General features: G+C 43.1%; 2 protein-coding genes across 23 annotated transcripts in view; both read right to left on the reverse strand.

The window, feature by feature from the left end:
• The window catches only part of LOC105912957 (protocadherin gamma-A11-like), a 208080-nt gene that overhangs the window by 81867 nt on the left and 112239 nt on the right, over nt 1–13974 (reverse strand). The window contains exon 1 of one of the 22 annotated variants that reach the window (XM_042710805.1): nt 2–2546. The exons of 19 other annotated variants lie outside the window; for them this stretch is intronic. In XM_042710805.1, coding sequence (XP_042566739.1) covers nt 2–2401 — 2400 coding nt within the window. In that variant the 5' untranslated portion in view covers nt 2402–2546. Of the gene's footprint in view, nt 1; nt 2547–12226; nt 12333–13974 lie in introns of those variants that run through there. 2 more of the 22 variants (XM_042710809.1, XM_042710813.1) reach the window with 2 other exon arrangements.
• On the reverse strand, nt 6144–11737 carry LOC105913070 (protocadherin beta-16-like). The gene is made up of 2 exons (XM_012842088.3): nt 9050–11737; nt 6144–6273 (listed from the first exon to the last, which is right to left on the reverse strand). The coding sequence occupies exons 1-2, from the start codon at nt 11501–11503 to the stop codon at nt 6268–6270; spliced, it is 2460 nt and encodes an 819-aa protein (XP_012697542.3). The 5' UTR covers nt 11504–11737; the 3' UTR covers nt 6144–6267.

Below are 13974 nucleotides of genomic sequence, written 5' to 3' on the forward strand. Positions count from 1 at the left end.
CCTGGTCTCGTAAGTCTTCAGGGCTCATAATGTCTCTCTGCACATGAGGAAGTGTTTGTGATCCACTCGTGTCCAGACTAATGATGCTCTGACCACATGGGCCTCCATATTTCACATCACTCTTTCGCGAGTCAGTTGTCCTGTAATGCTCGTAGTTGTACACATGTTGCAGAGTTCCTGTGCCCCCTACGTCTGTGTAAAGGGGTGGGTAATACGGAATAACCGGTAGATTTCCGTTGGATTTATAAAACATCCGGTCACGTCTCCATCTGTAACATTTTACTGACAGTATGGCTATTATGGATACGATGAAGAGAAAAGACACTACAGCCAGGGCCAAGACGAGATAAAAAAACAGGTTGTCATTGTACTCCTTATCATGCGTAAAGTCACTGAACTCCGAGAGTACATCTGGAAAGCTGTCAGCCAACGCCACATTAACATTGACTGTAGCAGAGCGAGAGGGCTGTCCGTTATCCTCCACAACAACAGCCAGCTTTTGTTTCACCGCATCTTTATCAGTGATTTGACGGATAGTTCTTATTTCTCCATTCTGTGTGCCCACTTCAAACAGGGCTCTGTCTGTTGCTTTCTGTAGTTTATATGAGAGCCAGGCATTCTGCCCCGAGTCCACATCAACAGCAACTACTTTAGAGACAAGGTAGCCCACATCTGCTGAACGAGGCACAATTTCAGCAACGAGGGAACCACTGGTCTGTACTGGATAAAGAATCTGTGGTGCGTTGTCGTTTTGGTCTTGAATAGTTATGACCACGCTGACATTGCGACTCAGTGGGGGAGAACCACCATCCTGCGCTTTTACGCGGAAATGGAAAGATTTAAGTTGCTCATAATCAAACGAGCGCACAGAATGAATGACACCGCTCTCAGCATTGACAGACACATAAGAGGAGACGGGTACCCCATTAACTGAGGATTCCTCCAACATATAAGACACTCGGGCATTCTGGTTCCAGTCAGCGTCTTTAGCTAATAGCCTGAAAATAGAGATCCCCGGTGTGTTATTTTCTATCACCGAGGCCTCATACGAGCTCTTTTCAAACACGGGCGCGTTATCATTGACGTCTGATACTCGTAACGAGAGACTGATGCTGCTGGAGAGCGACGGCAAACCTGCATCGTTGCACGTCACTGTGATATTATACACTGAATTCCTTTCTCTGTCTAAATCATCATCTGTAACGAGACTGTAAAACCCATTTGTTGTCGTTTTTAGAGTAAAAGGTGAATTATCCTTGGTTAAGCACTCAACTCGACCGTCATCTCCAGAATCGGGGTCCTGCACTTTAAACATGCCAACTACAACTCCAGGCTTGGAATCTTCAGCAATAACATTTGACATTGATAATACATTGATTGTGGGTGCGTTATCATTCGTGTCTAACACATCGATCTGTACTTTACATAAATCAGTTAGACCCCCTTCATCACTAGCTTGCACATGTATCTCATAATGTCGCACCTTTTCATAATCTACTTTTCCTTTTGACGTTAACACTCCGTTTTTCTCATCTATTTCAAACATGTCGCGTGTTTCATCCATATTATTTGTTATGGAATAGGTGATATCTCCATTTGACCCTTGGTCCGCGTCTGACGCGCTGACTGTTGTTAAAACCGTGCCTTTTGCAACATTCTCTGTTATACTTGCCTTGTAAATCGGCTGCGTAAAAACAGGCGCATTGTCATTTGCGTCTAGAACAGTGATGTGAATCTGCGCTGTGCCAGATAACTGTGGATCTCCTCCATCCACAGCCGTTAAGACCAATGGCAACATCTCTTGCTTTTCTCGATCTAAAGACTTTTGTAAAACCATCTCCACAATTTTTCTACCATCTGGCTGGTTTTTCAATTTAAGCACAAAATTATCGTTGGTATTTAAATGATAGCTCTGAAGACCATTCACGCCAACATCAGCATCGTTTGCCATCTCTAACACAAATTTAGCACCAGTAACTGCCGACTCACTGATTTTAAACTTAATTTCATTCTTTTCAAAACTCGGGGGATTATCATTGATGTCCGTGATTTCAACATTAATGCTATATAGTTCCATGGGATTCTCAAAAATAATCTGAAAATGCAGGGCGCATGGCGTCCTCTGCCCGCACAACATCTCTCGATCTATCCTCTCCTTGATAAGCAGGACCCCTCTGTCTTTATTCAGCTCGATGTATTCCGTTTTGTCCTCCGTATAAATACGTGCTTTGCCCGATATCAGTCTTTTCAGATCTAAACCCAAATCCTGCGCTATGTTACCGACCAAAGAACCTTTCGACATCTCCTCCGGAATAGAATAACTGACCTGCCCGTGTACCGAACAGAAAAAGAGGAGCAAAGCGAACAGGAATACTTGCGAGGCAATGGTGTTGTCCGACATTTTCTCTTTGTGAGAGGTATTGAACACAGTACAATCCGTGAAATAAAGGTATTCCTTTGGCTTGCGAGTCCTATTGATGCAAGCACAATGTAGTTTTGGTCGTTTGTATAACCGGAATTAAAGAGTGAAAGATCCACCTCCACCAACGTAGTGCTCTGGCTGTTCCCTGCTACACGGAGATGTTTGTAAGATTCTTTTTCTGTCTCGTATGCTGAGTTGATAAAGGGAGGGGCTGTCGGAATCCATCTAATCACAATTCTACACGTTGACCAACAGCGGCACTCTGAGTCAGATCTGTTGAACTACACAAATGATCTACCAGTGAAATAATTGTCTGTGTCAACACTATATGACAGTAAAGGTCATCATGTGAAGAGAAACATAACAACATTTGCAACATTCAGTTTCACATTTATACTTCGTTCGCAAAGCTAAATGTGAATATTTAAGGGAAGGGGGGGGGGCGTTTCAAACACATGTCAAATACATTTTATGAGGTGTGTGTGTGCTCAAGTCAGGCTATATGGCAACAACTACAACGACTGATGTAAGATTTCCTAATATAAAAGTAAGAGCAAAATTAATCCACTGTAATGAAAAATGAGTTTCAACATAGTCTGCTCACCTGATCATCTGGGTCTTCCAGTTTCTCTCTATGCGCATTCCGTAGAAACAGAGTTCCATTAGTATCCAGACTTATAATGCTCTGACTAGAGGGCCTGCTGTATTTCAGATCACTTTTTCTGGAGTCAGTGGTGCGGCACACCTCGTAGTTGTAAACGTGTTGCAATGTACCTGTGCCCCCTACGTCTGCGTAATGGGGCGGATAATATGGGATTACTGGAAGGTGTCCATTCGATTTATACAACATCTGATCTCGTCTCCATCTGTAGCATTTGACTGACAGTATGGCTATAAGAGAAACTATGAATAGGAAAGACACTACAGCCAGTGCCAGAACTAGATAGAATGTAAGATTGTCATTATATTCCTTATCGTGCGTAAAGTCTGTAAATTCCGAGAGCATCTCAGGAAAACTGTCTGCAACCGCTACGTTGACACTGACTGTAGCTGAACGAGGGGGCTGTCCGTTGTCCTCGACTATTACAGTCAACTTTTGTTTCACGGCATCCTTGTCAGTGACTTGGCGAATAGTTCTTATTTCTCCATTCTGAGCGCCTACTTCAAACAGCGCTCTCTCTGTTGCTTTCACAAGTTTATATGAGAGCCAGGCATTCTGCCCAGAGTCCACATCCACAGCTACCACTTTGGTGACGAAATAGCCCACATCTGCTGACCGAGGCACAATTTCAGCTACCAGAGAACCACTGGTCTGTACAGGATACAGAATCTGCGGTGCGTTGTCGTTTTGATCTTGTATGACTATTTTAACGCTAACATTGCTAGTTAATGGAGGAGAGCCTCCATCCTGGGCCTTTACACGGAACTGAAAGTATTTTATCTGCTCGTAATCAAAAGAACGCACTGCATGTATGACTCCACTCTCAGCATTGACGGACACGTACGAAGAGATGGCTACTCCATTAATCATACTTTCATCCAGTATATAGGAAACACGGGCATTCTGCTTCCAGTCTGCGTCTACGGCCCTAACTACAAATACAGAGAGACCGGGAGAGTTGTTTTCAACAAGAGATGCTTCATATGAGCTCTTTTCAAACAGAGGTGCGTTATCATTCACATCAGTTATCTGTAAACTGAGAGTGATACTACTGGAAAGTGACGGAACACCTTCGTCAGAGCACGTCACAGTAATATTATACACGGAGTCTGTTTCGCGGTCCAGTGCACTGTCAGTAACTATGCTGTAGAAACCATTTGATGTTAACCTGATAACAAAAGGAATGTTGGCATTCATTCCGCACTGCACTTCTCCGTTTGTATCAGAATCTGGATCATCCACACTAATCATCGCTACAACTGTGTCTGCAGGGGAGTCTTCGTTAATTGAAGTGGACTTCGAAATAACATTAATACCTGGGCTATTATCATTGACGTCAGTTACATCCACGATTATTTTGCTTGAGTCTGACAATCCACCATTATCAATTGCTTCTATATCGATCTGGTAATATTTGGCTGTTTCGTAGTCTAGCTCCCCAACTAAAATAATATCACCGTTTTCCTCTATATGAAACAACTCAGACACGCCATCGAGACTGTTTGAAATGAAATAACTCACTTCTCCATTGCTCCCTTTATCTGCATCGGATGCACTGACCGAAGTCACTATTGTTGCTTTTTTGGAATTTTCAGGTATTACGCTCTTATAGACAGCCTTGGTGAAAACAGGAGCATTATCGTTAATGTCTAACACGGTGATGTATATCTGAACTGTCCCCGACATAAGGGGCTCACCGCCATCCATAGCTGTCAGAAGAAGCGACATATTCTCTTCTTTCTCTCTATCAAGAGGTTTCTGTAAAACCATTTCTACCTTTTTACTCCCATCACCCTGGCTATGCAGTTTCAACATAAAGTTATCCGTTGGTTTTAATGTATAACTTTGCAGACCATTGATACCAATGTCGAGATCCATTGCTTTGTCTAAACCAAATTTTGATCCTATCACAGCTGATTCACTTATCTCAAAACGTTTTTCGCTGTTTTTAAAAGTGGGAGCATTATCATTTACGTCGGCAATCTCTACTGTTACTCTGTACAATTCCATTGGATTCTCAAGAATAATCTGGAAGTGAAGAGCGCAAGGCGTAGTCTGTCCGCATAATGCCTCTCGATCTATTCTCTCTTTGATGACGAGGATTCCCCTTTCTCTATTCAGCTCGATGTACTCTGTGCTATCTGTCGTATAAACACGAGCTTTACCTGATTTCAGTCTTTTCAAGTCCAATCCCAAATCCTGTGCTATATTACCGACAACAGAGCCTTTAGCCATCTCCTCGGCGATGGAGAAACTCACTTGTCCGTACACTGAGTTTAGTGAGATGAGCGACATGAACAATAGGACTATTCCTTTTGTCGAAAATGTCCAGGTCGGAGACGGTAGAATCCAAGAGAAATTATGACGAGCCATGCTTGCTGCTCGGAAAAGGAAAGTAAGGTGTATTTATCTCCCGTATAGGTTGAAAACAAACACACAGCGTAAGGTTACAGCTCCTCTTTGCTCGTTTCTTTTACACGTAAGAATGGTCGGGGGAGGGACAATTTGTAGGATGGTTGTTGTTCATCAGTAACATACTGTTGGCCAACAGCGGCCCTCTGAGCCTAACCAATATAACTACACTGGTAAATCGCACCAACACAGCGGTCAGAAACTAATAAAGGTGCTCAAATCAGGTAATCTGTTGCATTGCACCAAACCATTGCACCTGCTAATAAATGTCAGTCATCAATTGCATTGTACCAAACATGACACACAAATATCTCTGCACTCTCTCCGACCTACAGAAACCGTCAGAAGGTGAGTATATTTAAACAGTGGAGTGGTTGAAACCATTTTCAGGACCATGGTCAGCGATTTGGAAAGCTCTGCGAGCCAACCCACATGGAGGCCTACCTACTTTACAAAAGATCTGCACGAACTGTTCAAAATATGTGCACACCAATAGGATACGTTTATATTTACGTTAGGAGACACAGTGAGAAAGAGAGACAGAGAGGGAGAGAGAGACGTGGGTGTGTGTGTGCGAACACAAAAAACATGCTCACCTGGTCTTCAGGGCTCATTATGTCTCTCTGCACATGAGGAAGTGTTTGTGATCCACTCGTGTCCAGACTAATGATGCTCTGACCACAAGGGCCTCCATATTTCACATCGCTCTTTCGCGAGTCCGTTGTCCTGTAATGCTCGTAGTTGTACACATGTTGTAGAGTTCCTGTGCCCCCTACGTCTGTGTAAAGGGGTGGGTAATACGGAATAACCGGTAGATTTCCGTTGGATTTATAAAACATCCGGTCACGTCTCCATCTGTAACATTTTACTGACAGTATGGCTATTATGGATACGATAAAGAGAAAAGAAACTACAGCCAGGGCCAAGACGAGATAAAAAGTCAGGTTGTCATTGTATTCCTTATCGTGTGTGAAATCACTGAACTCCGAGAGTACATCTGGAAAGCTGTCAGCCAACGCCACATTAACACTGACTGTAGCAGAGCGAGAGGGCTGTCCGTTATCCTCCACTACAACAGTGAGCTTTTGCTTCACTGCGTCTTTATCAGTGATTTGACGGATAGTCCTTATTTCTCCATTCTGTGCGCCCACTTCAAACAGGGCCCTGTCTGTTGCTTTCTGTAGTTTATATGAGAGCCAGGCATTCTGCCCAGAGTCCACATCAACAGCCACCACTTTAGTGACCAGATAGCCCACATCTGCTGAACGAGGCACAATTTCAGCAACGAGGGAACCACTGGTCTGTACTGGATAAAGAATCTGTGGTGCGTTGTCGTTTTGGTCTTGAATAGTTATGACCACGCTGACATTGCTACTCAGTGGGGGAGAACCACCATCCTGCGATTTTACGCGGAAATGGAAATATTTAATTTGCTCATAATCAAACGAGCGCGCAGAATTAATGACACCGCTCTGAGCATTGACAGACACATACGAGGAGACGGGTACTCCATTAACTGATGATTCCTCCAACATATAAGACACTCGGGCATTCTGGTTCCAGTCAGCGTCTTTAGCTAATAGCCTGAAAATAGAGATCCCCGGTGTGTTGTTTTCTACGACTGAGGCCTCATACGAGCTCTTTTCAAACACGGGCGCATTATCATTGACGTCTGATACTTGTAATGAGAGACTGATGCTGCTCGACAGCGACGGCAAACCTGCATCGTTGCACGTCACTGTGATATTATACACTGAATTTCTTTCTCTGTCTAAATCATCATCTGTAACGAGACTGTAAAACCCATTTGTTGTCGTTTTTAGAGTAAACGGTAAATTATCCTTGGTTAAGCATTCAACTCGACCGTCGTCTCCAGAATCGGGGTCCTGCACTTTAAACATGCCTACTACAACTCCAGGCTTCGAATCTTCAGCAATAACATTTGACATTGATAATACATTGATTGTGGGTGCGTTATCATTTGTGTCTAATACATCGATCTGTACTTTACACGAATCAGTTAGACCCCCTTCATCACTAGCTTGCACATGTATCTCATAATGTCGCACCTTTTCATAATCTACTTTTCCTTTTGACGTTAACACTCCGCTTTTCTCATCTATTTCAAACATATCGCGTGTTTTATCCATAATATTTGTTATGGAATAGGTGATATCTCCATTTGACCCTTGGTCCGCGTCTGACGCGCTGACTGTTGTTAAAACCGTGCCTTTTGCAACATTCTCTGTTATACTTGCCTTGTAAATCGGCTGCGTAAAAACAGGCGCATTGTCATTTGCGTCTAGAACAGTGATGTGAATCTGCGCTGTGCCAGATAACTGTGGATCTCCTCCATCCACAGCCGTTAAGACCAATGGCAACATCTCTTGCTTTTCTCGATCTAAAGACTTTTGTAAAACCATCTCCACAATTTTACTACCATCTGGCTGGTTTTTCAATTTCAGCACAAAATTATCATTGGTATTTAAATGATAGCTCTGAAGACCATTCACGCCAACATCAGCATCGTTTGCCCTCTCTAATACAAATTTAGCACCAATGACTGCCGACTCGCTGATTTTAAACTTAATTTCATTCTTTTCGAAGCTCGGGGGATTATCATTTATATCTGTGATTTCAACATTAATGCTATATAATTCCATGGGATTCTCAAGAATAATCTGAAAATGCAGGGCGCATGGCGTCCCCTGTCCGCACAACGTCTCTCGATCTATCCTCTCCTTGATAAGCAGGACCCCTCTGTCTTTATTCAGCTCGATGTATTCAGTTTTGTCCTCCGTGTAAATACGTGCTTTGCCCGATTTCAGTCTTTTCAGATCCAAACCCAAATCCTGCGCTATGTTACCGACCAAAGAACCTTTTGACATCTCCTCGGGGATAGAATAACTGACCTGCCCGTGCACCGAACAGAAAAAGACTAGCAAAGCGAACAGGAATACTTGCCGCACGACGGTGTTGTCCGACATTTTCTCTTTGTGAGAGGTATTCAACCTAGTAGAATCCGTGAAATAAAGGTATTCCTTTGGCTTGCTAGTCCTATTGATGCAAGCACAATGTGGTTTTCTTTGTTTGTATAACTGGAATTAAAGAGTGAAAGATCCAAATCCATGAACGTAGTGCCCTGGCTGTTCCCTGCTACACGGAGATGTTTGTAAGATTCTTTTTCTGTCTCATATGCTGAGATGATAAAGGGAGGGGCTGTCGGAATCCATCTAATCACAATTCTACACGTTGACCAACAGCGGCACTCTGAGTCAGATCTGTTGAACTACACAAATGATCTAGCAGTGAAATAATTGTGTCTGTGTCAACACTATATGACAGTAAATGTCATCATGTGAAGAGAAACATAACAACATTTGCAACATTCAGTTTCACAATTATACTTCGTTCGCAAAGCTAAATGTGAATACAGGCTATATGGCAACAACTACAACGACTGATGAAAGATTTCCCAATATAAAAGTAAGCGCAAAATTAGTCCACTGTAATGAAAAATGAAAATTAGACAAGTTTCTGCATAGTCTGCTCACCTGATCATCTGGGTCTTCCATGACTAGTTTCTCTCTGTGCGCATTCCGTAGAGACAGAGTTCCATTAGTATCCAGACTAATAATGCTCTGACTTGAGGGCCTGCTGTATTTCAGATCACTTTTTCTGGAGTCAGTGGTGCGGCACACCTCATAGTTGTAAACGTGTTGCAATGTACCTGTTCCCCCCACGTCTGCGTAATGGGGTGGATAATATGGGATTACTGGAAGGTGTCCATTCGACTTATAAAACATCCGATCGCGTCTCCATCTGTAGCACTTGACTGACAGTATGGCTATAACAGAAACTATGAATAGGAAAGACACTACAGCCAGTGCCAGAACTAGATAGAATGTAAGATTGTCATTATATTCCTTATCGTGCGTAAAGTCTGTAAATTCCGAGAGCATCTCAGGAAAACTGTCCGCAACCGCTACGTTGACATTGACTGTAGCTGAACGAGGGGGCTGTCCGTTGTCCTCGACTATTACAGTCAACTTTTGTTTCACGGCATCCTTGTCAGTGACTTGGCGAATAGTTCTTACTTCTCCATTCTGAGCGCCTACTTCAAACAGCGCTCTGTCGGTTGCTTTCACAAGTTTATATGAAAGCCAGGCATTCTGTCCAGAGTCCACATCCACAGCTACCACTTTGGTGACGAGATAGCCCACATCTGCTGACCGAGGCACAATTTCAGCTACCAGAGAACCACTGGTCTGTACAGGATACAGAATCTGCGGTGCGTTGTCGTTTTGATCTTGTATGACTATTTTAACGCTAACATTGCTAGTTAATGGAGGAGAGCCTCCATCCTGGGCCTTTACACGGAACTGAAAGTCTTTTATCTGCTCGTAATCAAAAGAACGCACAGCATGTATGACTCCACTGTCAGCATTGACGGAAACGTACGAAGAGATGGCTACTCCATTAATCATACTTTCATCCAATATATAGGAAACACGGGCATTCTGCTTCCAGTCTGCGTCTACGGCCCTAACTACAAATACAGAGAGACCGGGAGAGTTGTTTTCAACAAGAGATGCTTCATATGAGCTCTTTTCAAACAGAGGTGCGTTATCATTCACATCAGTAATATGTAAACTGAGAGTGATACTACTGGAAAGTGACGGAACACCTTCATCAGAGCACGTCACAGTAATATTATACACGGAGTCTGTTTCGCGGTCCAGTGCACTGTCAGTAACTATACTGTAGAAACCATTTGATGTTAACCTGATAGCAAAATGAATGTTGGTATTCATTCCGCACTGCACTTCTCCGTTTGTATCAGAATCTGGATCATCCACACTAATCATCGCTACAACTGTGTTTGCAGGGGAGTCTTCGTTAATTGAAGTGGACTTCGAAATAACATTAATAACTGGGCTATTATCATTGACGTCAGTTACATCCACGATTATTTTACTTGAGTCTGACAATCCACCATTATCAACTGCTTCTATATCGATCTGGTAATATTTGGCTGCTTCGTAGTCTAGCTCCCCAACCAAAATAATGTCACCATTTTCCTCTATATAAAACAACTCAGACACGCCGTCGAGACTGTTTGAAATTAAATAGCTTACTTCTCCATTGCTCCCTTTATCTGCATCGGACGCACTGACCGAAGTCACTAATGTTCCTTTCTTGGAATTTTCAGGTATTACGCTCTTATAGACAGCCTTGGTAAAAACAGGAGCATTGTCATTAGCATCTAACACGGTGATGTATATCTGAACTGTTCCCGACATAAGGGGCTCACCACCATCCATAGCTGTCAGCAGGAGTGACATGTTCTCTTCTTTCTCTCTATCAAGAGGTTTCTGTAAAACCATTTCTACCTTTTTACTCCCATCACCCTGGCTATGCAGTTTCAACATAAAGTTATCCGTTGGTTTTAATGTATAACTTTGCAGACCATTGATACCAATGTCGAGATCCATTGCTTTGTCTAAAACAAATTTTGATCCTATCACAGCCGATTCACTTATCTCAAAACGTTTTTCGTTGTTTTTAAAAGTGGGAGCATTATCATTTACGTCGGTGATCTCTACTGTTACTCTGTACAATTCCATTGGATTCTCCAGAATAATCTGGAAGTGAAGAGCGCAAGGCGTAGTCTGTCCGCATAATGCCTCTCGATCTATTCTCTCTTTGATGACGAGGATTCCCCTTTCTCTATTCAGCTCGATGTACTCTGTGCTATCTGTCGTATAAATACGAGCTTTACCTGATTTAAGTCTTTTCACGTCCAATCCCAAATCCTGTGCTATATTACCGACAACAGAGCCTTTAGCCATCTCCTCGGCGATGGAGTAGCTGACTTGTCCGTACACTGAGCTTAGTGAGATGAGCGACATGAACAATAGGACTTGCCGTGCTGTTCTTCTTGTCGAAAAAAATCCAGTCGGAGACGGTATAAACAATGCAATCCAAGAGAAATTATGACGAGTCATGCTTGTTGCTCGGAAAGTAAGGTGTATTTATCTCCCGTATAGGTTGAACATGCAGCGTAAGGTTACAGCTTCGTTTTGCTCGTTTCTTTTACACTGGTCATGTAAGAATGATGGGGAGGTACAATTTGTAGGATGGTCTATGTTCATCAGTAACATACTGTTGGCCAACAGCGGCCCTCTGAGCCTAACCAATAGAACTACACTGTTAGATTGCACTAACATTTTAACACAGCAGTCAGGAACCAAACAGGGTGCTTAAATCAGTTGATCAGTTGCACTACACCAAACCATTGCACCTAATAAGTTACTCAATGTCAAGATGCTTAAAATTAGTCATCAATTACATTGCACTAAACATGACATACAAATATCTCTGCCCTGACATGTCTCTTCGACCAACAGAAACCTCAGAAGGTGAGTATGCTTAAACGGTGGAGTGGTTGAAAACCTTTTTTCAGGACCATGGTCAGAGATTTGGAAAACCATATGGAGGCCTACCTTACACAAAATCGGCACAAATTGTTTAAAATATGTGAGCACCAATAGGATACACAGTGAGAAAGAGAGACAGAGGGGGAGAGAGAGACAAAGACGTGTGTGTGTGTGTGTGTGTATACAAACACAAGAACCATGCTCACCTGGTCTCGTAAGTCTTTAGGGCTCATTCTGTGTCTCTGCACATGAGGAAGTGTTTGTGATCCACTCGTGTCCAGACTAATTATGCTCTGACCACAAGGGCCTCCATATTTCACATCGCTCTTTTGCGAGTCAGTTGTCCTGTAATGCTCGTAGTTGTACACATGTTGCAGAGTTCCTGTGCCTCCTACGTCTGTGTAAAGGGGTGGGTAATACGGAATAACCGGTAGATTTCCGTTGGATTTATAAAACATCCGGTCACGTCTCCATCTGTAACATTTTACTGACAGTATGGCTATTATGGATACGATAAAGAGAAAAGAAACTACAGCCAGGGCTAAGACGAGATAAAAAGTCAGGTTGTCATTGTACTCCTTATCATGCGTAAAGTCACTGAACTCCGAGAGTACTTCTGGAAAGCTGTCAGCCAACGCCACATTCACATTGACTGTAGCAGAGCGAGAAGGCTGTCCGTTATCCTCCACAACAACAGTGAGCTTCTGCTTCACCGCATCTTTATCAGTGACTTGACGGATAGTCCTTATTTCTCCATTCTGTGCACCCACTTCAAAAAGTGCTCTATCTGTCCCTTTCTGTAGTTTATATGAGAGCCAGGCATTCTGTCCAGAGTCACCGTCAACAGCAACTACTTTAGAGACAAGGTAGCCCACATCTGCTGAACGAGGCACAATTTCGGCAACGAGGGAACCACTGGTCATAACTGGATAAAGAATCTGTGGTGCGTTGTCATTTTGGTCTTGAATAGTTATGACCACGCTGACATTGCTACTCAGTGGGGGAGAACCACCATCCTGCGCTTTTACGCGGAAATGGAAAGATTTAATTCGCTCATAATCAAACGAGCGCACAGAATTAATGACACCGCTCTGACCATTGACAGACACATAAGAGGAGACGGGTACCCCATTTACTGATGATTCCTCTAACATATAAGACACTCGGGCGTTCTGGTTCCAGTCTGCGTCTTTAGCTAATAGCCTGAAAATGGAGATACCCGGTGTGTTGTTTTCTACGACTGAGGCCTCATACGAGCTCTTTTCAAACACGGGCGCGTTATCATTGACGTCTGATACTTGTAATGAGAGACTGATGCTGCTGGAGAGCGATGGCAAACCCGCATCGTTGCACGTCACTGTGATATTATAACCTGAATTCCTTTCTCTGTCTAAATCACCATCTGTAACGAGACTGTAAAACCCATTTGTTGTCGTTTTTAGAGTAAAAGGCAAATTATCCTTGGTTAAGCACTCAACTCGACCGTCATCTCCAGAATCGGGGTCCTGCACTTTAAACATGCCAACTACAACTCCAGGCTTCGAATCTTCAGCAATAACATTTGACATTGATAATACATTGATTGTGGGTGCGTTATCATTCGTGTCTAACACATCGATCTGTACTTTACACGAATCAGTTAGACCCCCTTCATCACTAGCTTGCACATGTATCTCATAATGTCGCACCTTTTCATAATCTACTTTTCCCTTCGACGTTAACACTCCGTTTTTCTCATCAATTTCAAACATGTCCCATGTTTCATCCATAATATTTGTTATGGAATAGGTGATATCTCCATTTGACCCTTGGTCCGCGTCTGACGCGCTGACGGTTGTTAAAACCGTGCCTTTTGCAACATTCTCTGTTATACTTGCCTTGTAAATCGGCAGCGTAAAAACAGGCGCATTGTCATTTGCGTCCAGAACAGTGATGTGAATCTGTGCCGTGCCAGATAACTGTGGGTCTCCTCCATCCACAGCCGTTAAAACTAGTGACAACGTCTCTTGCTTTTCTCGATCTAAAGGCTTTTGTAAAAC

Source organism: Clupea harengus, chromosome 20, assembly GCF_900700415.2.
Source record: "Clupea harengus chromosome 20, Ch_v2.0.2, whole genome shotgun sequence".
Classification (NCBI taxonomy): Eukaryota; Metazoa; Chordata; class Actinopteri; order Clupeiformes; family Clupeidae; genus Clupea; species Clupea harengus.

Excerpts from the sequence above, each read along its gene's own strand:
- LOC105913070 (XM_012842088.3), bottom strand. The coding sequence starts at position 11,503 with ATGACTCGTCATAATTTCTCTTGGATTGCATTGTTTATACCGTCTCCG.